Source organism: Cricetulus griseus, chromosome 4, assembly GCF_003668045.3.
Source record: "Cricetulus griseus strain 17A/GY chromosome 4, alternate assembly CriGri-PICRH-1.0, whole genome shotgun sequence".
NCBI lineage: Eukaryota > Metazoa > Chordata > Mammalia > Rodentia > Cricetidae > Cricetulus > Cricetulus griseus.
The window spans coordinates 54,223,913-54,249,632 of NC_048597.1; the positions used below are offsets into that span (position 1 = coordinate 54,223,913).

The 25,720-nt window shown below is 47.8% G+C and overlaps 1 protein-coding gene across 1 annotated transcript in view; it reads left to right on the forward strand.

Annotated features, from left to right (window-relative positions):
- Pdia5 (protein disulfide isomerase family A member 5) overlaps positions 1-22,547 on the forward strand; it is an 89,821-nt gene extending 67,274 nt beyond the window's left edge. The window contains exons 12-17 of the mRNA XM_027412770.2: positions 6,894-6,964; positions 7,474-7,634; positions 11,819-11,949; positions 16,086-16,156; positions 21,936-22,070; positions 22,322-22,547. Of these exons, the coding sequence (XP_027268571.2) occupies positions 6,894-6,964; positions 7,474-7,634; positions 11,819-11,949; positions 16,086-16,156; positions 21,936-22,070; positions 22,322-22,402 (650 nt within the window). The 3' untranslated portion in view covers positions 22,403-22,547. The remainder of the gene's footprint in view (positions 1-6,893; positions 6,965-7,473; positions 7,635-11,818; positions 11,950-16,085; positions 16,157-21,935; positions 22,071-22,321) is intronic.
- Positions 22,548-25,720: the final 3,173 nt, after the last annotated feature.

Sequence of the window (25,720 nt, forward strand, 5' to 3'; positions counted from 1 at the left end):
CACCATCGGCTGGACACATGAGCTTTTGGCCAAACCAGTACTCCAGCTTTTCAAGTTTCTTTCATGAAAGCCACTGAATCATATTCTTTGTCCCCTTCTCCCTGGGCTGTCATTTTTTATCCAGAGTTCTGTCATTATGGGTATTAGTCTTTATCTGTTGGGTGTTTCCCCCTACATCTCTGATGCTCTCTCTTAGCTTGCTTTAAACATTGCTTATGGGTGCTTCTTCTTATACAAAGCTTTATGTTTCTGTGGCCACATTGTAGTATTTACTGAGTAATTGCTATAGATCAGATGTTAATTCTAGACATATATTACTTGGTTTCATCTTTAACACAAATCCTGTATCATTATTCCAGGTTTGTTTTGTTTTGTTTTGTTTTTTGCTTTTGTTTTTGGGTTTTTTTTTTGGGGGGGAGGGAGTGTTGAGGCAGGGTTTCTCTGTGGCTTTGGAGGCTATCCTGGAACTAGCTCTTGTAGATCTCACAGAGATTCTCCTGCCTCTGCCTACTGACTGCTGGGATTAAAGACATGTGCCACCACTGCCTGGCTCATTATTTCAGTTTTATAAAAAGCAAAGAGATACCAGAAGTCTAATGAACTTGCCCAAGGTCACAGGGCCAAACCAGTAGAATCAGAACTAACATTAATTCAACAGTTCTGGAAGCCACACCTCAGCACTAAACCATTCTGCAAGTTTGCCTTTCCTGTCATCAGTTTGTACTTTGCTGAGGAAATCCACCCCAGAATATGGCACCACTGTCCTGTCTTTGTTGTAACACTGGTTTTTCATTTCACTCTCTTCTTCTATACTTTTTATTTCATTTTTGGTCAGGTGAAGAAACTGTACCTTAATGAAAAAAAAATCTATGCATCATTTTCCTTTACATTGGCTTCTTGATATTTTTTTTTATGTTACTAAAAAACACCTTTTGTGCATGCTTTTGGTGACCACATGATGTTACATCAAATAGTGGCACTGCAAATTGCTTAACCAGTGACATAATGTTGAGACTTTGAGTTGTTTACTGAATTTCCCACTATAAGTCACACTGCCAAGAACACCTCCATGCATAAATATTTATCCACAGTGTCAGATGATTTCCTCAGGATTGAAACCTGCAAATAAAATTTTAAAAGCTTATTATCCACATTTTACAATAACATAAAAGATGGGGAGACTCCTGTGGGATGAAGGACTGTGATAAATAGAAATGTCCATCAGGGTGTGACTCAGTCCCAAGGGGTCAGCCAGGCAGCTTTGGCCCTTGATGGTACCCAAACGTCAGTGATTCTACTGGCATTCATAGGAAACCCACTGAACTGAGCTAGCAGGGAGTTTTACAGATGAATTTGACCTCCTGGAAAATTCTGCCTTCAGCATCCAGGAAAGCCCATGCTAGTCTATAATACAATTGTCAGTAGAGGTGAATTCAATATAATCCAGAGGCATTTGAAGGTTTTGGGGTGACAGGAGGCCAACATCCCTAGAACCAGGGGAGAATGGGATAGAGGTATTTGTGTCAGACCTCCATGGATCACAGAGTTAGCAGTTAGCACACTTAACAGTGATGAAAAAAAAAAAAAAAACCCCAACAAGGAAGTTTGGTCATAAAACTTAATGGCCTGTCAAATCACAGTGTGAACACTGATACAGCAGGCCAGAGCTCTACTCCCCACATGTATGGCTCCTGACTGTCCTGCGGCTCACATAGCCAGGGACATCCAGAAGGCAGGGCCCAGGAGGTTGGGACTTGGGTCAGCACAGACACTATGGATCACCACAGCTGCCCCAAGTAGATGTTGTTAAGGAAGAAGACATTACTCAGCCAGACCTTTCCCCTGTCTGGGTCTACATGGGCCTCTCACTATAAACTCTTTCTGAAGAAGTTTAGCACCTAGCCTTTGCATCTCATTCGAAAAGCACAAGGATAGGTGCTAACATGGAACATCTTGATTTCTAGTGAGCTCTATCGTCGGCACAAGAAATGATAGACCAGCATCTAGAAGGCTGTAGACCTCTGAAGACAATTGTCAAGACTGGGAAGGGGCAAGGGAAGTACCCTCTGGTAGCAGGGAGGGAATGTGTGTGCACAGTGAGTACCTTGACCACCGACTTTGCAAAGAAGGGGTGTTTAGTCACTTTAGCAATGGTTTGTGCCCCTGCCCATAGAACATTTCATCTGGTTAAGCCTTTGCGTTAGTTTTCTATCATTGGGCCAAAACACTTAAAAATTGAGGAGAGTTGTATTTTGGCTCACAGTTCAGAAGTTTCTGTCCATGATCCATTGGCCCGATTACATTTAGGCTGTAATGAGGCCAAGCATGGTGGCTGGAGTGTATAGTGGAGGAGGCTACTTTCCTCAGGGTTGCCTGGGAAACAGAGGAAGAAGAATGGGCTGCAGTCCATTGTTATATCCCCAGAGATCTACTTTCTAATTTCCTCCTGCTAGGCCCCACATCTTCAAGGTTTTACCACTTTGTAACAGTGCCATGGACTGGGGCCTAAGCCTTTAACACATAGGCCCTCGGGGGACACTTACCCTAGCTATTATAGCACTTCAGTACACAGGTATAAGCCTGAACAGTGCAGCCCTATCACCCAGGTGGACAGCGGAACCCCTTCCTGCTCAGCTGAGGAGACAGGACCCAGGTAAACAGATGGCTCAGGGTACAGCGAATAAAATTAAGGAAGAGTGCTGGCTGTTAGAAGAGAGAATAAGGTGATACGTCTTTGGTTTGCAGGGTCAAAAAGGGTAATATTGGGTTTTGAGCAGAAGCATAAGAAGAAGGGGTTACACATAAACTGGGGTGAGGGCAGGGGAATTATTATTTGAGGTAGGGTGGGAACACTTTCAAAGGGCCTGAGGTAGAAGTAAGCTTGATGGGATGGGAGAGAGACCAGCATGAAGGACGGAGGAAGTGAGCTGAGCCGAGGCTGATGGGCAGGTGGGAGCCAGATGGTCCTGGGCTTTCGGTGATAATAACGAGCTTGGATGTGAGTCTGCCACCTGTGGCAGAAAGCCCTTGGAAAGTTTTAAGCAAGGGGATGTGATATGATTTATATTGTAAAAAGAGACCCTGGCTGCTCATAAATATCAGGAGATAGCACTGATCCGTCACAAGGCAACCTAAAATTAAATGCCGTGGGAATACCTGAGTGAGAAGTATTTTATGACTAGAAGATAAACAGCTCCATCAATGGAGCTGAAGTGAGCTGGAAAGACTCATAGTGGGGCCCAAACCTGGGGAGACCACAGGGGTGGTCTGGAGGGACGCCGTCCTCAATGGGGTCTTATCCACCAGGGCTGAGCTGTGATGAAGAGGGTAAACCTGTGGGGACGTCTTTCATCTCCTAGATCCACAAGCTCCGACTGTAAAATGGACCCGCTGATCTCTGTCTGGGGCTGCTGGGATAGTTTTAAATGGTCGTGTACAGAAAACAAACTCCTCCTTACTCAGCCCCGAGAGGGAGAGAGCCATGTGAGCAGAAGAATCTCTAGAGGGATAGCCATCTTCATGCCCAGCACAGACACTGTGGATGATCACAGCCGCACTGCCCAGTGAGCCAATTCTCACTCTCTGAACCTGCCTCTGGCCCTCTGTTGATAGAAGCTGGCAGGTGGTCTAGAGCCCATTTTCCACCCCAGCAGGACAGTGGCATCAAAGGACAGAAACCTGATAAAGGCATGAAGGTAGTGCAAGTAAATTCCCTCATCCTCAAGGATGCTGCCAACTAGGACATTTAGAAAGAAACAGTAATATTCCATTTGTAGGCTTTCCTGTTTTCCATCCACTGACCTCTGCGGCAGTTCACTGTCCAGAAGTACCACCCACATCACATTCAGGGGACAGAGTATTGGGGGACCTTCTTCTGAGCCAGCTTGTTTCTGGAAGTACAAGTTAGGGCTCTGCAGTGGTCACTCCCTGCCTTCTCTTTAGGCCGGGCTGGATTCTGGGATGACAGACCCAGACCCACCCTGCCCCACCCCACCCCCCCAAGCAAGAGTGTCTCTGGACTTAGTTCTCTCCAAGGCTTCTTGTATAGTGTGAACTCACTCTGCCTGCTGAGAGGAGGTCAGCCTCGGGCAGGAGAATAGGGTGAACTTTGAAAGGAGCATAAGAAGCATGGAGGTAGCCCTGAGAGGTCTCCCTGTAAGAACTTAGAGTCTTTAGCAGCCAAGCCTCCAAGGCTGCCTCTCCTCCCTCCCACTGCTGAGGAAAGAGGTTAGCTTGGAGTCCCCAGCCGATGGTAGGCTGCTCATTTCTAACTGGGGGGATGTGCAGGGACTGGGAAATAGCACTGCCCACCCTGTGTGCTTCAGGTACGCTCTGTTAAAAGGACATTTGTGGTCATTCCTGGGAATCTGCTTGTAATCTGAAGGTACATATATATGTTCATGTATAAAAATCAACCAACCCAACCTTCAGCCTCCCACCTTTTAAACCTAATTCTTAGCAAAAAGAAAAAAGACAGATGGTTTGTAAGTGTTTATTTCTGGAAAGCATGATTTTATCATTGAAAATAATGACGACTTTGACACATCTGCAGTTGATAGGGCTCTAATCAGATGAGGCCCCATAGAGTCAGATGGCCCCTACCCCACCCAGAAGCAGCCCTGGGGACCAGAGCTCAGTGTCTCAGAGGAACCTCTGGGGACAATCTCTGTCTGGGCCAGTGGCCTTTCTTGCCTTGCAGCAGAACTCTGCACTACTGAGTGGAACTTGGGGACATCTGTGTTCTGAGGTTGTCCTCCTTCTGAAGTTTGGGTCATTGTGTTCCTGTTGCTTATTTATTTGATATGTGTCCTTTCATCTGTATCCTCCAATGATCTTCCCAAGCCCCTGGTCACTCTTGTTCTCTTCAGATTAGACCTGTTCTTGCTGCTGTCCAATAACGGCTCATTGTGCCAATTAAATGATGGTCCCTTTGCTTCATGTGGAGGCACAGGGTAGAAAATTCCCAGGTCCTGCCTTGGAGGAGCCAAGCTCTGAGACTAGAGTCCAGCAGTGTGCAGTTGAACATGCAGCATACAGTGTTGAACAGGAGCCACAGGGAGGCTCTCCCTCTGGTTCACCTCCTCAAAGCATCCAGTGAACACTAAATTGTCCCATGCCACTCCTCTCTATCTTCGGACTGGGGGAACCAATGCCTGAAACCTTCTCTTCCTTTTTTTTTTTTTTTTTTTAAACACAATAGGAGTGGGAAGCTCCCTAAACAGAAGTTGTAAGTTGTAGATCCCTGTGTCCTCTTCTTGCCTTTTGGTTGGGGTACTTTGGAGCCTCCACGTGGAGGCTTGTGATACCGCTGCCAAAAGGCCATTTGGGAAGACCCAGCATGTTGGCATAACTGGGAGCTACTGCCTGAGCCAGAGTCCCTCAGAGTCACTTCCCTTGACTGAGCCCTGTCCCCAGTGCTCTGCCTAGGAGCATAATGTTGAGTTAGGATTCTATCAGGAAGCAGAATGACTACCCTGGAGCCACTCATCCCTCCCCAGGGACAGGGTGACAATGGGCTGGAGAAGACAGGAGTGGGATGGAAAGGTCTTCTGATACTGTACCACCGGGAGCTAGGCTTGGCAGTGCTGTGGAGGACTCGTACCCCATCCTAGGCAAGGCTCCGATGGAAGGAGGAAAATCAGTTGAGTTGCTTAGGTGGCTTCTGGGAAGGGAAGATGTGGGAAGTCTCCTGATGATAGTGACTTCCTGTCTTTCTTTCTTTTTGTCTTTTTTTTTTTCATAACAACTAGAACCCCACACAATTGGCACACCCCCAAGAAAACGCCATCACATCTCAGCAGGTTCTGAGCCTCATTTATGTCAGGTCCCCATGCAGCTGGGCTCTCTTTGAGAGCATACTGCGGCTGCCGAGCCTCCTCACCACTTGGGCTCATTAGCATCCAAAGCCAGAAAACCCTCTTTCAATGAAAATAGAAGAGTTCTCTGATCCCCTAATGTTATCCACAAAGTGTGTATGTGTGTGGGGGGGTATTTATTGTTTTTTTAATGTCTTTAATTTTTGCATTTATTACTTATGTATATGTGTGCATGTATGCATGCATATGTATGTGCTATGCATACGTGTGCTATGTGGAGGTCAAAGGACAGCTTGTAGAGGTTGGTTCTCTCCTGCTCCCATTGGAGGCCTAGGAGTCCAACTGAAGTCATCAGGCTTGGCGGCAAGCACCTTTACCCACTGAGCCCTGTTTGCTTTTTAATGTATCAAATTCTGGTTCTTCGTGACATCTGGATGCACTTGTATGCTTGTGAGGCAAGGGCAGAGCAGGTTCTACCCCAAGGAATGCCATTAGTTTGGACGTAATTAGGTCCTGTGCCTTATAGTTTCAGCCCCATGGGGATTCAGAACTTAACTTTTCCCATATTTTTGCTTCTATGGTTTCTAATTCCCACCCTGTAGCCCGGAGAAGAAGATTCACAATTGTCACACAGTACCAGGAGATACATGCCATCTACAGTAGGGCTTCCTACTGGATTGCTAGGGGTTGCAGCACACCTCCGTGTCTGTCTGGTCAGTCTCGGGCAGCCATCCACCACCGTCTTGGTGCTTCAGTTTCTCAACCTGTAAAATAGTGGCCGTGTCGGTTCCTCCCTTGTAGGACTCCTGTAAGGACATGCAAAAGCACTACTCCAGAGCCCAGCACCCCAGGACTGGATATGTGAGGCATGTGTTGTTTATGTGGTTGTTGCGTTCATGTCCCTTGGTCTCCCTGACCTCAATCCACCTCTGCGGACTAAGCCGAAGCATTCTTTTATTTGAGCTGGCACTTTTTCTTGCCTCTCGGTACCCAGATTCCTGGAGTCTTTGGGAAGCAGCATGGGGACACCAGGGCCTCCATGCCATGGAAATACCTTTCCTTGTCCTCTCCCCACAGGGTGTGGGCACTGTAAGAAAATGAAGCCAGAGTTTGAGGGTGCTGCTGAAGTCCTCCACGGAGATGCTGATGTAAGCTCCCTTTCCTGAGTCTCACCATTCCCTCTGAAGTGTCACCAGCTCCTAGAGTCACCGTTGATTTTCTATAAGCCCCAAAGTTGCTCTTCCTGTCCCTGGAGGCCTGTAGTACCTCCATGTCCCCTAGTAAATGCATCCCTGTCAGACAGGTGGTGTCCCTTGCAGGGACAGAATAGGGCAGAAAGCCTATGAGACCGTGTTCCTGTTGCTGACTGGGGGATCCCTACCTCTTTTCCTCCATTCCCTGGCACCCTGACTATTGGGAGAAGACCCTATTCTGCCCAGCATGGTTGTTGAGGCAGGTTCAGAAGCCCCAACTTAGCCCGTCACTAAGAAGAGAGGGATGCACCAGGGTTTAATTGTTCCCTGTGGTATGTAAGCCCAGAGCTCCAGTTAGATCCCGGCAAGGCCAGGGGGAGGGTTGGGCCAGCACCGGGGGCTCCTCTTTCCAGCAGCACCACTTCTGAGGCTGTAATGCATGGTTGGCCTTTCCCCCATCCCAGAGCTCTGGTGTCCTTGCAGCTGTCGATGCCACCATCAATGAGGGCCTGGCAGAAAGATTTCACATCTCAGCGTTTCCTACCCTGAAGTATTTTAAGAATGGCGAGCAGCAAGCAGTGCCTGCACTCAGAACAAAGAAGAAGTTTATTGAGTGGATGCACAAGTAAGTTTTTTTTTGGCTTTGATAATGTGTCCTAATTAACTAGCCGCCAGCCCCTGGAGATGGTCCTCAAGAAGAGACGTTGTCTTAGGGCTTCTATTGCTGTGAAGAAACACCATGACCACAGCACCTCTTATAAAGGGGCTGGTTTGCAGTTTCTGGGGTTTAGTCCATTATTGTCATAGTGGGGAAGCATAGAGGCACTCAGGCAGACATGATGCTGGAGAGGTAGCTGAGAGTTACATATCTGGATCAGCAGACAGCAGGAAGAGAGCAAGAGACTGGGGCCTGGCTTGAGCTTCTGAAATCCCAAAGCCCACCCACAATGGCATAGTTCCTCCAACAAGGCCACAGGTCCTAATCCTTTCAAGTAATACCACTCTCTATGAGCCGGTGGGGGCCATTTTCATTCAAAACACCACAGAAATGAACTTTAAGAGCCCCCTATCTTTGAATCGGGGGCCTAAGAAGCCAAGAGATTTGACTCCCTCAATCTAAAGTTACTTTCCTGTGCATGTCTAAAGGCAACAGCCACCATTCTAGGTGGTTCCATCAGCTTCAGTGAGTGCTTGCCTTGTCTGCCCCAGGTTTTATCATCTGTGTGTACAGGAGGAGCACACCAGCTTGTCATCACAGAGCTGAACGCATTTTGCCCCAGGTTTATTGGTAGTCAGCTGCATGTCTCGGAGTGTACACAGTGCTATCTTCCAAGATTTGGGACAAAGATTTCTCAGAGCCCCCTCACCTGTGCATTAGTGTTCTAGACCACCATAACAAATCACGAACAAATCACGAGAGTCTAGTTGGCATAATGTCAGAGGTTTATTATTTTTTTAGCTTCCTGGAAGCCAGAAGTGGCAATTCAAGATGTTGATGGGGTTGGTTATTTGGATGCCTTTCCTTGGCTTGTAGAGGTATCTGTTGCTGTGATAGAATATCTCAGCAAGAGTAACTTGGATTACTCTTTAGCTTATCATCCCAGGTTCCACTCCCTCCCTGTAGGAAGGTCAGGAAGGTCCGAATCACCAGGATGCATCATATTCACAGTAAAGAACAGAGAGAGAGAGAGTATTCAGGCATGCCTCACTTCCTCTACTATGTACAGTCTAGGGCCCAACACCAACAAATAAGTGCTGCCCATTTTCAGGTTGGGTCTTCCCACATCAACCAGGGTGATCAGGACAATCCCACAGACACACCCACAGCCCAGCCTGATAGACAGTCGATTGTTGAGACTCTTCCCAGGTGATTCTAAGTTGTGATAAGCTGACAAAACTAGCCACTGCAGTGGCCATCTTTGACTTTTGTCCTCACATACCCTTTCTTCTGCGTATGGCACTGTGACCTCACTGCCACTTACAAGAATTCCAGTCATACTGTATGAAGTACCCATTGTAGTGGCCTCACCTTAATATCTCCAGATACAGTCACTGGAGGTACTGAGGAATAAGGGCTTCCACCTGTGAATCTGGGGGACACAACTTAGCCCATCCCACCTGCAAATAGAGAGCCTGAGAGGTTCTGTCATTGCTGACCCAAGACCCAGAGGAATTTGATCCTTAGTTATCAGTGTTCCCCTTCATGAGTGGGGAAAGTTGGTCTGTGGCATTGGTGCCCTGAGAAGAGGAGAAGCCTCCAGCGATGCTAGAGAAGCAAAAGCTATTATCAGAACAGTGTTGCTGCAGCCTGGCCCTGCCTATTGCTACTGCACTCCAGTGTCCATGCAAACTTTAATATTTGAGGATGTGTCCTCATTTCAGCAAAAGGAGGGAAGTGAAAGTGAAAGAAACTACATTCTGGCCTTCACAGAGGTCCCTGATACATGAGGTAATGATGCTCATGTGTGAAGTGAGGCTTGGAAGTCACAGAGCAACAAGGAAAGCAGGCAGAATAGCAGTAGCTGGATTGCTCCTTGAACCTAGATGTGCATCCAGGATACATCAGGTATGGAAACTGTATGTAAAGACATAAGATTCTGAAACTCATTCCTCAAGCTTGGACTCATGGCTGTGAATGGGTCTCCCAGTCGTGGCATTTGGAGAGACCCCGTGTACGGAATAGGAGCACAGATAACATGAGGCCTGGGAGATGCCTCTTGCAAGAGAAAAGGAAGTGGCAAAGTCCCACCCTCAGCTGCTGCTCCCATTTTTCCTCTGCTTCCCAGGAGAGGAGCCTGAGAAGCCATGTCTCCATGCTGGAAGGAGTGGTCTGGTTCCCTTCTGGTTTCTGAAGCAGGTGGCTTAATCATACCTGCTGTCCCTTTCTCGCTCAGGAAGGCAGTAGACTCAGGGCCCACACCTGGTAGGTAAGGATTCTACCCCTGGACCAAACCCCAAAACAAACCCTGTTTGACTGTGCCTTTTTTCATCCACAAATCCACTGACATTTAAGTTCAGAGAGGTTAGGATCACCACCCAGAGACAAGCAGTAGCTCTTTGAGGCATTTAGAAGAAGGCTGCCAGCTGTCAGACAGCAGATGACTCTGGGATGGAAGGTGGAGGGGTCTCATCCAGAAGCACGGCAAGCAGACGTTGCCAGACTGGTCACATGGTGTTTACCACCAAGCCCCAGGTTGCTGAGATGTGTCTGCCAGTGTACAACCAGCAAAACAGCATTCAGGGACTGGGCAAGCAGCAAGGACAAGTTGGTGTTGTCAACCATGTAGCCGGGAGACTTAGAGCATAAATAAAAGGGAAGGGTTGGTCTTGGTCACCAGCACAGGGATGTTGGGGCCAGCATGGAGAATTTGGGGGAGGAAGAGTGCCTGGAGAGAAAAATAACATGTTCCAAGTCTTGGTGGGTTTGAGGTAACAGCGGGGCATCTGGCTGGAAACAGGCTTGGATGAGAGGAAAAGTTGATGGTATCCACAGCCATGGAAGCCACTGAAGATCCTAGGAGTCACATAAGATCTCATGAGAACTGCAGAGGCTCAGAATAGAACTGGAAGAAGAGAAGGCTGTAGGAGAATGGGACACTGAAGTTAGGGTGTGCTGTTAGAGTGCCTGTGAAAAGTGACAGGTCAGAGAGGCCCTATGCCACTCTGAACTGAGTCCTGGGTTGGCGATCCAGGGTTATGGCGGAAATGTAGCAGGAATGGGGGGAGTAGGTGGCAGCTCAGTTCAACCTTCCTTGCCAAGAGGCATGGGTTGCAAAGAAGGGGATGCAAAAGTGGCACAGGCTTCTCGAAGACCCGAGAGTGGGGTGTGTTGACATTTGCCCTGTGATCCCAGCAGTGGCAAGGCTAAATCCAGAAAATTGTAAGTTCTAGGCCAGCCAGGGCTACATGACAAGACATTGTTTCAAAAATAAATAAGACTCAGAGTTAGCCAGCTTTCCTTTACTGTAATGAATACCTGAGATAATCAACTCACAAAGAGAAAGTTTGTTTTGCTTCGCTTTGGGAAGAATCATTTTATGGTTACTTGGCAGTGGCCTAAAACAGACTTCCCACTATACCCCACCTTGGTTTCTGCTACCTCCCAGCAGTGCCACTCTGAAAACACACAGGCTTTTGGGGGGACATTCAGATCTGAACTACAGCAAGCTTTATCCTGGTATGAGGCAGAATGGCATGTGAGACCAGTAGACAAGCAGAAACTAGGAAATGGTTAACACTTGTCCGGTGCCTGCTGTTTCTTAGCAAGCTCAGCTTCTCCAGGCTGGGCCGAGCAAGAGCTTCATTCACATACCCTCCCTGTGTCCTTTGCTACCACCCCAGGTACCACTGTCTCATGTAACAGAAAAGCAAATGGAGACTCAGAGGGGTTTGGTCACTTTCTGTAAAGTCACAGGTCTTGCAAGTAGTCTGGACTGGAGCCCAGCCTCCCTTACTTCTTGGCTGGTGCTCTCTCTGTCAGAACAAACAATTCAAAGAAGATGGTGGAAGGTCACTCAGTGGCCCCTAGAAGGCAGGCAAGAAGGGCCAGGGAGCGAGGTGGAAGAGGTTCTGTGCCTTCTGAAGGGATGGTGACCCACACCAGGGGTGTGCCTGGTTCAGATGGTGCCAGGTCTCCCGCCTCTTTTGGACGGGACAGATCTGTGGGTGTTTAAGCCAAGGTTTTAAAATGAAATCCCAGAAGAAATGTGTTTGTGTGCATTTGTGTTCCACGGTGGCTGGATGTGGGGTGGAGTTTGCACCTGTCTGTCAGCAGTTCCTCATGATTGCCCCTCCTCCCGATCTCTGCAGCCCTGAGGCTCCCCCACCTCCAGAGCCCACATGGGAAGAACAACAGACAAGTGTATTACATCTGATGGGGGATAACTTCCGGGATACCCTGAAGAAGAAGAAGCACACCTTGGTCATGTTCTATGCCCCGTGTAAGTAGCCTGTGTTCATGAGGAGGGAGGTGAGAGGGCTTGACCCCACCACATCAAAAAGAGCCCCTACTCCGGGTACCAGGACAGCTCCTGGTCAACTCCGGAACCATGTATACCTGAAGCAGGACTCCCAATTTCACCAGAGGCTGAGAGAGCCTTAAAAATTCATTACTTCCTCTTGTCAGTCCCCATCAGGGTCTTGCCCTCACTGGGGATGTCTTTCTCTTCTCAGGCCTACAGGCTCTTTGTGTGTGTGTGTGTGTGTGTGTGTGTGTGTGTGTGTGTGTGTGTGTGTGCGCGCGCGCGTGCGCGCGCACGCGCGCGTGTGGCTCCCAAGTAAGTATATTACCATTAGAAAGCATAGAAAGACAGTCTTCTTTGTTCTTAGATTCATGCCCTCCCCACCCCCCCAAAAAATAGATGTAGCTCCCAGGAGCACTGGAGCAAGATCTGAAGACAGAAAACTAGGGCCTTCACCAGCAGCTCAGTCATCCCATGGCACTGATGTGGTCTCCCAAGGTCTCTGGGTTCTTCCATGCTGCCTGTACTTCCCCCTTTCCCCCCCTTCCCCTCCCACACACAGACACAATTCCTTCAACTCTCCTCCTCCTCTTCCTCCTGGTACTGCCTTTACCCAAGGCCTCATAACTCCCTCCACTGACCTTTTGTAAAGGCTTTGATCTATTTGAGTCTGACACCATGGTGTAGGAAAGGCACATTCACCTGCAAGCCCCATGATTCTCTTTTTAATCAGAGTACAAGTTGAGAAAGTGACACGTCTGCTAATAGTGGCGTTTGTGACCTCAGGTTCTTGTGCATTCCTGTTTTGAAGTTGTTAATTGACACTTGGAGGGAAAGCATCTTAGCTTGTCCCACTCTTCTCTTGCCCTTCCCTCTCTCCCCCAGGTTACAGCTCAGCTTAATGGAGTGAGGATAATAAAAGCCCCTGTCTACAAAGAAGTCAGGCACTCAGTCTAGTCGTAAACCCACTCAGTTGTGGCTGGCCCTCCTGTTTGCACCGCTCCTGTCCCCACTGTTCAGTGTCAGCAGCCTGCAATGTCTCTTATTGTCACTATCACTGTCTGAGAGGCCCTAGTAGGTCATGGCTTCAGACCCCATTCCTCAGGCAGCCAGCACACCCAGGAAGCCTCCCTTCCCTTCAATCCTGGCCTCTTCTCCAGGGTTTGCTTTCAACGGTCCTTACTGAGTTTCTCAAAGACCTTGCCTGCCTTTTCAGAGCAAAAGAGGGTGCAGGGCTGAGACCCAGGATTTTTGTGACTTGCTCCAGGCCTTGGGGCAAGTTAGTGGCAGACCCTTCCTGCAACCCAGGCAACTCTGTCTCTGTCACAGGCACAATTCATCAAGTGTGATCTCTGTGAGCAACCAGTAGGCTACAATCAGTTCAGTGACCAGCCACCAAGTAAACTTCACAGACTAGACTAAATGCTTTCCTAGAAATGCTCCCTCCCTCTGGCCCCAGCCACTCCTTATTATCAATAAGGGACTCTCTGGGAGACACAAAGTCCTTATTGGCTACTAGAGCAGACAGGTTTCTATGTCCACAGGGATCCTCCCAAACTGGCAGTTGAGACTAATCTGCCTGCCTTCTCCAAACTGCACGGAGAATATAGGGGAAGGAGCCTCAGCCTGCCAGCCTCAGGGTCTCCCAGTCTTCTCTGAGAGAACTCTTCCACGCCGGGTCATGACCACAGGAGTGCCTTGGAATGATGGAGCTACTGGTGAAGACCCTAGTCCTAGAGTTCCCCATCTCTTACTAGTTTCCTGTCTTCAGAGCTTGCCCCAGTGCTCCTGGGAGCTACATCTTTTTTCAGGGGAGGGGGTTGCCGAATCTAAGGACAAAGAAGTCTGTCTTTCTGTGCTTTCTGATGGTAATATACTTACTTGTGAGCTACACACACGCACACGCACACACACACACGCACACGCACACCTTATTTATACATAAAGATTCTAAATACTCGGGAAATGTCAAGTACCAGATAAAATTCTCAAGTAAAAAGAAAAAGCTGGCCTATCACATCCGGCCTCCGTGATACTTTTCTTCTCCCCAGCTCTGCCTCCCCACACATCTCTTTATTCCCCGCTTCTCTTTATACCCAAACCTTCCTGCAAGATCTGCTCATGGGAACTGCCCTTCCTAAACTATCTCCGTTGATTCTCTAAGGTTGAGGTTTTCCAGCCGTCCTCCGCCTTTACCTCTCCTCCCATTTCGGGAGGCCTGCTGGGTTTCCTACTTCGTAGAGGTAATGCTTTATTTTTTCACCCCTCAAATTTTAAGAAACCATGGCATACTCTGGCCTACCTGATACACCCCCGAAACATCCCATGCACTTTCTGACACAGGTACCCCACCAGTTCTTCATCTGCCACGCCCTCTCTTTAGATAATGAGAAAATGAGATGTGAGAAGCCCTGCATCCGCAGCCTCGATATGCTCGATATGATATGACAGAGTAGGAGCTTGCACTCGGCTGACAGTTGGCTTTTATGCTTCCAATAAGTGGAGGTTAAAAGGGGGAAATTAATAGTGAAACTGGATTGTGAGGCCTGAGGTAGATTATTTCCAGCCCACCCTGTAAGCGTGCTATTAGTAGGCCCGTGCCCTTCACAAGGCCTGTAGCTGCCCACGGGATGAGTCTACCAATAGATTGTGCTCTTTAAATGTTTTGAGATTATGTAACATCACTCCTCTCCACTATGACATTTTCATGAATTTGAGCTCTGTGTCTCTGTTAGGCAAATTAATGGTGTTACTTATAATTGCCATTTCAGGTAGTTGAAAAGTCATCTGTCCGTTAGCTGCCACATGGGCTCATTTATTCAGAATTAACCCATAACCATTCCAGGCCTCTTCTGTTCCTGCATCAGATGTTGGGAAATCCCTGATTCCCTCCCAGTCATCTCCCCTCTATTCTGGGGCCAGCTGGCTGCTCCCCAAGTCTGGCCATATGGGTGGTCCCACCCATCTCAGGAACCAACTCAAATGCTAAATTCAGATTAAATTTGTAGCTTAGCCTTAATTTAGCTTCACAAAACCCTTTGAAATGCCAGTCATTATTATCTCATTCTAAAGAGGAGAAAGCAGAAGAGCAAAGCCATTTCCATTGCCTGTAGAGTCAGCTCTGTCTGCCTCTCGAGTGGGATGTACAGGCCTTTGTCAGGAAGCTGCTGCTGGACCCAGGTCTCCCAGCAGGCATGTGACCCCTCCCACCTGTTTTCATCAGAAGTGATTTCCACAGTCAGGGTCAGAGCTGTCTCTCCATGGCAGTTCTGTTCACTCATATCTGGAGAATGAATGAGAAAATGGTCAGGTTTGGGCTCTGATTGTTTCACCCTGAGGGAAGGGCCGGTGTGGCCTGTGACTTCCCCAGCTTCTGTGACCAGAGGAGAAAATGGCTCACAAATGGGTTCCTCACTACTTTCCAGCAGGAGAAGTTCAAAGTGACGCACAGACCAAGAAGCAAGAACCATACATAAGTGGAATGCCACAGCCCTTCCTCCACTCTATGGGCCTTTTCCCTGGGGTAGGGACTGGGGGCTGCTGATGGCGCTGTAGCTCATCTTCCTCCCTGCCTCACTCAAGTGCATCCATCATTGCCTTCAAGATGAAGATTATAGGAAGGGGTAGAGGGTATTGAAGGGGAGGACGCTATCAGCAAAGCAGGAGCCTTGGGAACATGGGCAGAGCTGCTGCCTCTGACCCCATCTTCCCAGCACCACTTTCTCAGCCATGAAGTGGAGAGGTGACCTGCCATTATCCCTAGGGCATTGTGATAGACTTGGGGAGTCCTGAACACATGTGGTCCTTTCCTAAGTCCCTCTGCACTGTGGCTCCAGCGCCTCTGGTCTCCAGGACAGTCTCTGTGGAACTCCATCACAAGCCTCCCTTTAGGCCAGATGGCAGATGAGAAGTTCTAGGGTAGGAGTGTCCCCAGACCCAATGGCATTGGCTCCTGCAAAGCCCTGTGCCCACAGACAAGATGTGGGAGATGTGTGGACGGCAAGGTTAACAAATGAACGCTGGTAGGATGAGCAGGATGTGGGGCTCTGTTCCGGGGAGTAGTCCCATCTCTGCCATCTTCAGGCATGTGTGACACTCTGTCCCTTCTCACCCAGGGTGCCCACACTGTAAGAAGGCCATCCCACACTTCACTGCCACAGCTGATGCCTTCAAAGATGACCGGAAGGTAAGGACACTCCCTCTCTCATCCCACCCCCAGTTTGCCTTGCACTGATCCCTATACCCTCTTCCCTGCCGGTTACATTCATTCCCTGACCCTATGTGTAGTGCTGCCCAGATCTGTGAGCAGGGTCATTCTCAGAAGCAGGGCGTTCTTTCTCTTCGCCAGGCAGACAGAATGGATTTCTGCTGCAAAATCAACTGGAGGTACAAACTGAAGCATTCCAGCAGCTTCCAGGGAGGGGGCGGTAAAAGGAGCCATGTGTTCATTTTTCTTTAGCGCTCAAACATTTTTACAGTAGGATCGTAGTCATGCGTTACTTACATAATTAAAAATACAAATAAGAACCCCACCAAAGTCAAACGGAGGAGGCTGCAGTGGGGGAGAACCAGACCATGCCAGCGGATCCTCGTCCTGCCTAAGCTAAAGGCTCCTGCAACTGCCAGCTGATGAAGCATAAAATTAACAAGCTGGAGCTGCAGATTGGATTAGGGAGTGGATGCCAGGCCTGTTTCTGCAGCAGGGGGACAGAGCCACCACTGGTGAGAGTGGGTATGTGGCCCTTGAAGCAGGGCTGGACCCCAGAACTCAGGAAATCCTCTCAACCTCCAGTTCTCAAGTTCCTTTCTCCTAGAAGGTTTTTGTTGTTGTTTGTTGTTTATTGGGGGGCCAGAGTCCTGCTAGGCAAGCAATCTAGCCCTGGGCTCCTTCCCCAGTCCTTGAATTCCCTTCTAGTCTTACCGATCTGGAGACTGGTTGGTAGACATGTTTGCAAAGATTGTTCCCAGCCCTTGGACTTAGTAATAGGAATCTGTCACATAACCAGGGAGACACACACACACACACACACACACACACACACACACACACACACACACGACCCAGACTTAGTAATAGGAATCTGTCACATACCAGGGAGACACACACACACACACACATACACACACACACGACCCAGAATCACATGTGCTGCTGAGACACACACACACACACACACACACACACACACACACACACACACACACACACACACACACACACGACCCAGAATCACATGTGCTGCTGATTTCCCATGTGAACTCCTTCAGCTGGTCCAGGCACAAGCTAAGCAGAGTTACCACAGTAAATAAACTGACCCAGAATAGTAGGTGAGGCAGCACATGTGAGAAGAGGCAGCTCCATGTCCTAGGGCTTGACTGAATGTAAATAGGAGGTAGGCTTGCAGGTCCCTCCAGGATGATGGAGACAGAGATACAGGTGCTAGGATGCCTCGATTCACTTTGAGGAAGCAGCAGAGACAGGGTGGTGAGCACTTAGCTGATCAGGAAGCCAGGCTGAGAGCAGGTACATATATGGGGAGTGAGGGCCCATAGGACAGGATTCCTACTTAGACCCTGGGACCCTTCCCTGTATTCAGAGTCGCTGTTTCCCATAAGCCCTGGCTATGCCCTTGAGTTTCCCCTCGATCTTCCAGGAGGGAGTATAAGGACCACACACTTTTTTTTTTTTTTTCTGTACCACATACCTGGTGGTTGCTTCTGCACTGGGAGCTCCAGTGATGTCCACTATAGCCTGACTGCCTACCTCAACACTGGAATAGACATCACTCCAGTCGTTATCATTGTTACTCCAAGTCCATCACCTCTGAGCTGGAGTGCTAAGGGCTCCAGGCAGATTGGAGAATAAAGTTGGTGGCCTCCCTGCCCTAAGACTGCTCAGGTGAGCGCTCTAAGAGATGCTTGAAGGGATTCTGAGGCCTCACTGATGCCCAGAGATTAAACTGGCTATTATGGTACATATGGTGTGTGTGGTGGGGGGATCAGGTGAGAGGGGTGGTATTCTGCTAAAGGACCAAAGTGGCCAGAAAAATCTTGGGGTATAGCCCACATTACCATGGCATCTGTTTTTCTATTAGACCACTGCTAGGCCTTCTGAAGCCAGGCTTGCCCAATCCACAGTAGGCAACCTATAGCCAGCCTCTCTCCTCCCCATTCACTCTAGTGTACAGGGCCTCATTTCCTTCATGCTCTCCTAAGCACTGATCATCTCTGCTTCATTGTCTGACATATGCTAACTCTTCTGGGTTCACACCCTCCCCTCCTCCCTCTGCCCCTCCCTCCAACCTCCTTTATTCCATCTCTCAATCTGTCTATCTGGGAAGCTGCCCCACCTGAGGCTCCTAGACTGCTCAGCAGCAGTAATGACAGCTCCCAGAGCCGGCATGTGGCCTGGGAACTAAGGTGCCTGACGCCCATTCTGTGCCCTAAGCAGGGTACCAAACTTTAACCGTCATATGGGAAGCTCTGAAGGATGCTTCCAGAAGTTGGTGACTTATATGAGCTGGTCCTTATACTGGCCATACACTGGTGTTTGGGGACCACTGGCTTATCCCATTTGCTTTTACTTTGGAGGGACTATGGCCCAGAAAGGAGCTTTGTCCTTTGCACAAGGATTCCCCATGGGTCACTGGTAGCCAGAACTTGGTCTCCTGACTCCCTGTTCCTCTCACACCCTTGCTGCCTCCTCTCAATTGGAATTGTATTTTGTCTCCCACCCAGCAGCCAGTCTCTGTTCCTTCCCCAATCAATATGCAGTTGGTTTTTCACTTCCATTTTCATAGCCAAAGTCAATATTAGCTCCTGCAGAGATTTATTTTACTGAATCAATAAAGCTGTGTGAGGCAGCTCATGTTTTAGCCAGGGAGCCTAAATCCCCTCCCAGGAGCTTAGTTGGGGACCTTATCAGTTGACACACTGGTGAAGAAGGGCTACATACAGACTGTGAGTGTTGGAATAGATGGTGTTTTTGAACGGCCTGGCGGATGGGGCCCATGGTGGAAGGCAGGTGGACCAGAGCAGAAGCTAGGGACTGCTGAACTGACTAGGAGGGGCTCGCCTCCCATTGTACTTGGGGGTGGGGGTAGGGCTAGTGAAAGTGTGAAGGTCATTCCAAGGGAGGTCGCAAGGCTCCAGGTGCCCCACTCTGACTGACCCATATCAGCACTATAACCTGGACAGGTGGTATAGGTCAAGTTTAGCACTCCTGTCCATCAGGAGTAGAAACTCCTTAGCACAGGAGCCCAAAAGTCTTGCTGCTTTAGACCCCCATGGATGTTGACTAGATGGCAGAATGATAATGAGAGTGCTGGAGGCTTTTATTCAGATGAGCAGCGAGTCATGGGATCCTCGCAGAGGCTTGGTGGATTAGGTATTACTACATTCTCCATTTTACCAGGTGGAGTCTAGAGTCCAGGTGGGTTAAATGAGAGTCCCTGAACAAGTTGCTTTGCCACGTCAGAATCTGAACATAAACATTGCCAGTTGGTGTTTCCTGAAAGCAGGTCCTGTGCTGGCTAGGAATCCTGTGAGGGGCATGTATTTGGGAGGAGATCTCAGGAAGTGCCACAGATGGTTGAAAAGTGAGATAATGGGGGAAGAAGCCACAGGAGGGATGACACGGCAGGTGGCTGAGAGTAGCTGAGGCTCTGACCCTTAGGAGACCTCCCAGGACAGGAGCCATAGAGGTGTCTCACTCAAAGATCCTAGAATCCAGGATGCTGTCCTTGACCCCCTTACCCATCATTGCCCTTAGTTCTGCAGCTTGAGGGCTTGGCAGAGCTTTCCGGTCAAACTTTAGGTTCCAGGGCAAGTCCTTGGCTGAGGACCCTTTAGGACACAGACACATGTGTCCCATGCCAACTACAGGAGAACAAGCCTAGAGGCTGCAGGTATGTGGAATGCAGATGACCAGTGAAGATCACAAGTAGTCCTGATGGGACAGGAGTTGAGGCAGGTGAGATGAGAGCTCTGAGAGCAGACTCTTTTTGAAGAATGCTGGCCACCGTTGTCTCCTGTAGAAACGGAGCGTGGATTCCCCTTTGCATCTAGAAGCCTCATTCCGTGTACATGGTTGACAGCTAGTGTGAAGGATTCATAAGTATCCATTTTTAATTTAGTAGATTTATAAAACCATACACTACATTTCCAACAGCTCCAGGGCATGTATACAAATTGAATTCATAATTTAAAGTGGATGCAGGGAGAGCAGTGGCCTGGAGCAGTGTTCATCAAACCCTGAGCAGTGAGCGGTGGCCCCTAGCCCAGGGCTGGCTGCAGAGGGCCCCTGTGCTGCTGACCGTGTGGAGTTGGACGTGTTTGTCCTGAAGAAGAAAACCCTACACTTCGGTGACCACAGGAGCATCTGCCTCATGTTTCTAAATAATTCAGAACACAATTTAGAAGATGAGCCCGGGTTCTCAGGAACCCACTGTGGCCAGCTGCTGGCCTAAGCAAATTGAGCTCATTGTAGGTACTGGTGAAGGGTAGGGTTAACCTCCCGTAAGGAGACAGATGCTCGCCTGCTCAGCCAGTCGCTGCCTGTGGGAACACAGGGCAAGTACCATCCAATCTTCTGATGTTTATAGAGAAGCTTGAAGCCAAATTTTTATATTAAATCTTCTGGCTCCTTCCACACTGGCAGCTAATTCAAATTTATTTTCTTTTTAAGTTCTATGTGGGCCAAATAGAACAGGCCTGAGAGCCAGCTATGGATTATGTTCAGCGAGTTTGCAAACTTCACCGCAAAAGTCTTGTTGTATAAAACAATCAGGCTGAAGATGCAAAGGGAAGCCTGAGATGGGGGAGCACAGGGGTGGTGCTCTAGTGTCAGGAGGGGGAGATTGTGCCCCCTTGCTTACTTTAGCTGAAGACAGTAACCACTTGTCTAGGCACATAGTAAGTGACCAGTAGCCATGACCGCTGTGGCCTACAGAGCTCTTTTCCCTGGAAAGAGACCCCTGCCTGGTATGATGAGCCAGCAGACAGAACTGAACCCTGGTTCTTCAGCAGTCTTTGAATTGTCTCAGAGCAGTCAGCAGGCTCTAAAATGATCTTATTTGTTACATAGCAGGTGCCTGGTGGCTGGGCTTTGTTGAGGTCACCTGTGTGCCTCTGGTCACCCCCAGCATCTGGAGCAAGCCTGACATATAAGAGGGAGACTGACCTCCCATCCGAGCCTGCCACTCCTACTTTCTGGAGATGTTGCTTTGTATTATGTTGCCTCTAACTGACTTTGTCTCCTCCTCCTCCAGTGTGTGGTGGCCTTCAGGAAAATAACCTGCCCCACCTCCATACACATACAACTTCTGCTCTATACCCTCTTACTTTGAAAGAAAAACAAACAAGGAAGCGCTGCCTGGCACACGCAGCTTGTTAGGTGACAAGAAGAGGCCAGAGTCCACTTGAAGAACTTTCTTACCAAAACCCAATTCCTGTAGTGAGGCCGAACTCCGTAACAATTTCTGGGATGTACGCCCCTGGCATTCTCCATCCTTTAGGACCTGACTTAGACGGTGAATGGTGCAGAGTGCCTTTGGTCACTGGCACCCCAGGCCACGCCCATGATAGCTCAGGTCACACAAGGTCGAGAATGTTCTTTGTCCAATGTCCTGCCCAGGCACTCAGCTCCTGGCAGGGGCATTGTATGGGTATGGGGTCAGGAGTGAGTGTGGAAGCAGCTGACGCTTTCACCACGGGCCATGTGCTGACGGGCCTCGTTTGAACCCTCCTAGTCTTTGTAACATCCTCATAACTTTGGTTTGGTCATTCTCCAAGGAAACTGAGGCACCAAGTGGCTAGTTATTCTCCATGAGTCTTAATGAGCCAGCAAGAAGATTTGCCCTTAGGAAGCTGGGCTGCAACGGTGCCACCCTTCTCAGTCCAGCACTGCCCCTAGCAGATGTGTCAACTGGCGACATCTGTTCTGATCCTCTCACCTCACCCCTTAGATTGCCTGTGCTGCCGTGGACTGTGTCAAGGACAAGAACCAGGACCTGTGTCAGCAGGAGGCCGTGAAGGCCTACCCAACTTTCCACTACTACCACTACGGGAAACTTGCAGAGAAGTACGAAAGTGACCGCACGGTGAGCAGAGGGAGCCCCGGAAGCAGCCACTGTGGAGGGCGGGAAAGGGAGGCGGACCAGAGCCCCAGCAGTCAGCCAGACGTTCCATGCTGACAACATGAGATACACATTCACTGTGCTGGGAACCTGGAAGAACAGTGCCTCCCTGTGGGTCTGCTCAGGAGCTGGTGGGGGTGGATATACAGGGCAGCAGGGTGTGTATCACTCGGGGTTTAAGTCCTGTCTTTTCTTTCTCCTTCCCTAACCTGCAGGAATTGGGATTTACCAGTTTCATTCGAACCCTCCGGGAGGGAGACCTCAAAAGACTAGAGAAGAGGAGGGAGGAGCTGTAACCCCGCCTCCTCCAAGAGAGCCCTTCCTTTACACTGTGAATGATGCCTACATGTTCTTTCTGAATTTCCATGTGTTCTCAAGACAAAGTTTTTTATAGCCACTTATGGCCTTTTGTACAATTTTGAAATAAAATTAAACTGTTTATTCGGTGGTAGAGCTTATTTTCCACGGGGCCTGTACTTACAGGATCACGTGAGGTGGAGACCCACGTTCTCTACCCTTCATATTGTCTCTGAGAGGTGGGGTCCATCCAAGCACCACCTGTAAACCAAAAGGTCCTGGAGGGTGGAAAGGACACGGGATGACAGTCCCATCAGCCATTAGAGAGCAAACAGAGACCGCAAAGCACTGTTGGTGGCATAGTCCATAATGAGGACAAATATACTACTTTGCTATTTTTGTTTTGTTTTGCTCTTTTGCTGATAGAGCCTTTGTCATATATAAAAAATACATTGTCAGCTTTGGTGTCTTTTCCCATAAGCATTCATCTAAGAGTCCTATAATTTTAATCTTGAGAGGGTTTTGTCCATTTTTAGTTAGTGTTTGCATGTGCTGAGAGTGTCCCGCTTTGTTATTTTTTGCATGTGGACATGCGGTTTTCCCAGGACCGTTGTTGAAGATACGGAGCTTTTCAGGTGTATGGACACCCCAGTTGACAACCACTTGGTTGTATACGTATGCTGGCTTTTCTATTCCCTCTCTCCATGTGCTTTCCTTATGCCAGCACCACCCTGTCTCACTGTCGTTTTGTAAATGTTGACATCACAAGGCCTTCAACTTTATTCTTCCTTAGATGGTTGTGGTTATTGGGGCTGCCTTGGAACTCTGTGTCTTTTGCCGTTTATCACCGGTGTGGATTTGCATAGCCCACTACTACCAAAGTACAAACTGAATTGTCCTTTGCCAAACGTCTCTCTCTGCTACCTCCCCTCCCCCTCAAAACTGTGGCAGCCACTAGCATGTTTTTCATCCTTGTGATGTTATTACTTGGGGGAATATTACATAAATGAAATGATATAGTATGTAATAATCAAGATTGTGGTTTATCATTCTGCATAGTATCCTTGAGATCCACCAAAGCTGATGCATAAATAGCTTGGTCTTTTTTTTTTTTTTTAATTGCCAAACAACATTCCTTGGTATGGAATGCCAGTTTGTTGACCAATCTTCCTATTAAGGGATTGTGTGGGAACTCTTTCCTCAGAGAGATGTAAACAGATGTCTGCCCCATCCTTAAAGGCTACCAATGACAAACCCAAATACTCTTCTACCAAAATCCAACCTCCAGAGCCAATGAGTTTGTTGGGTTACTTACTGCTAGGTGAAGAGTGACTCCAAAGCACCCATGTCACAGGAAAGCCTCCAGCTGGATGATGACTTCCCCATAGCAGCACAGATGTAGTCCTCCTCCCCCAAATTCCATTAACTTTGTCTACACTATATATATACTCCAGCACCTCTCTGGACCATGAGGCCGTTGGAATTGGGTAAAATTTTATATACCCAGTAGAAAGGTGCAGAAGAGAGCAGAGTCTCAGGTGACCCTCCCACTACCTCCTTCCATGATGGAACATCAGCAATTAAGAGACTATCTTGAGCATTATCAGATTAGCCATTGGGTTTTGCATGCTGTGATCAAGAAATCCATAAACACTATGAGTCCATTACAATGCTTACCTACATCAAGCATCTCTTACAGGCATTGTTATCATCTCTTATCACAAGAAGGGTAAGTACAGTGTAAGAATAAGGCATATTGAGTGAGAAAGATGGAGGCATTCACATGACTTTTATTATAGTATATTATGAGTATGTTATTACTAGTCCCATATTATACCTAATTTGTAAATTAAACTTTCCTAACTGTGATGGCTATTCTTGGTTGTCAACTTGTCTACATCTGGCATTAACTAAAACCCAAATTACTGGACACACCTGTGAGGGATTTTTTCCCTAATTCAGTCTTTTGAAGTGGAAAGACCCACTTTTAATCTGGATCTTTGAGGTGGAAAGATAAACCTTTAATCCAGATCTTTGAGGTGGAAAGATAAACCTTTAATCTGGACCACGCCTTCTGCTGGCAGCCTCCATAAAGGACATGGAAGAAGGAGGCTTGCTCTTTGCCTGCATCTCTAGCGCTCACTATTAAGTTCATTCTTTCTCTGGCATCAGAGCCTACTTCTTCAGGGTTCTGACATATACTGAAGACCAGCCGGGTCATTCAGCCGCGTGGACTGAACAACTCCTGAATTCTTGGACCTTCTATTCGTAGACAACCATTGTTGCATTAGCTGGACCACAGCCAGTAAGTCATTACTATAAATTCCTCTCATATATATATGTATATGTGGATAGATAGACTAGATAGATAGATAGATAGATAGATAGATAGATACATAGATAGATATTCATTCTATAAGTTTTGTTACTCCAGAGAACCCTGACTAATACACTAAGGTATGTGTGTAGAAAACAAATATATAAGATTCTATATCAGTTATTCACAATGCATATGAAAGATTCTATGTCAGATATTCAGGACACACATACACATATATATCCTGAATACTTGATATGTGTGTGTGTGTGTGTGTGTGTATACACATATGGTTCTGTATCTGGTAGTAACAGGAGATGTTACCGTAAATACCCCGTGCTTAGCTTTATGTTATTCCTCCTCCTTGTTAAACACAGAGCCCTGGACATGAGAGCCCACGTGGGACCTAGCCCACAGAGTCATTCATTCCAGATGTTATATCTCCATTAATCTCATACAAGACTATAGGCTCCCTGTCAACAAAATCCATCAAAATCTTTTGGCACTGTTTACAGAACAGATCAGTCCCTGATAGTTCATGTTCATGGGATGTATTTCTTTAACTGATTTTTCAAGGTAATACACGTGTCATAAGAAACCTTGAAAAGTACAGAAAAGCATAAAAACATTTTAAATCATGCATAGACCCAGTACTCATCAATAGCTATTGAATATAGTTTTATTGTAAGTCAGATGACTATTTTCTTTTAAGCATTTTCTATCCATTATAAGATGTTTAGTGGCATTCCTGGATGCTAACAGCCTCTCTCTGTGTAAATATTTACTTGTAAATTCATGTCACTGGCCCTGTGTTACATTGTTTTTTTTAGTCATATATAATACTGGGAAGGACATTCCTGGTTGTATTACTTCACACATTTTCAGAGGCAACTTTCTGGATTAAACCTTATTTGTAAGGTCTGTAATTAATCACCTTATAAATTTTTGTTTAGAAATTTATCCATTTGTATCCTTAGTATGTGAGGTTTCCTATTCTTCT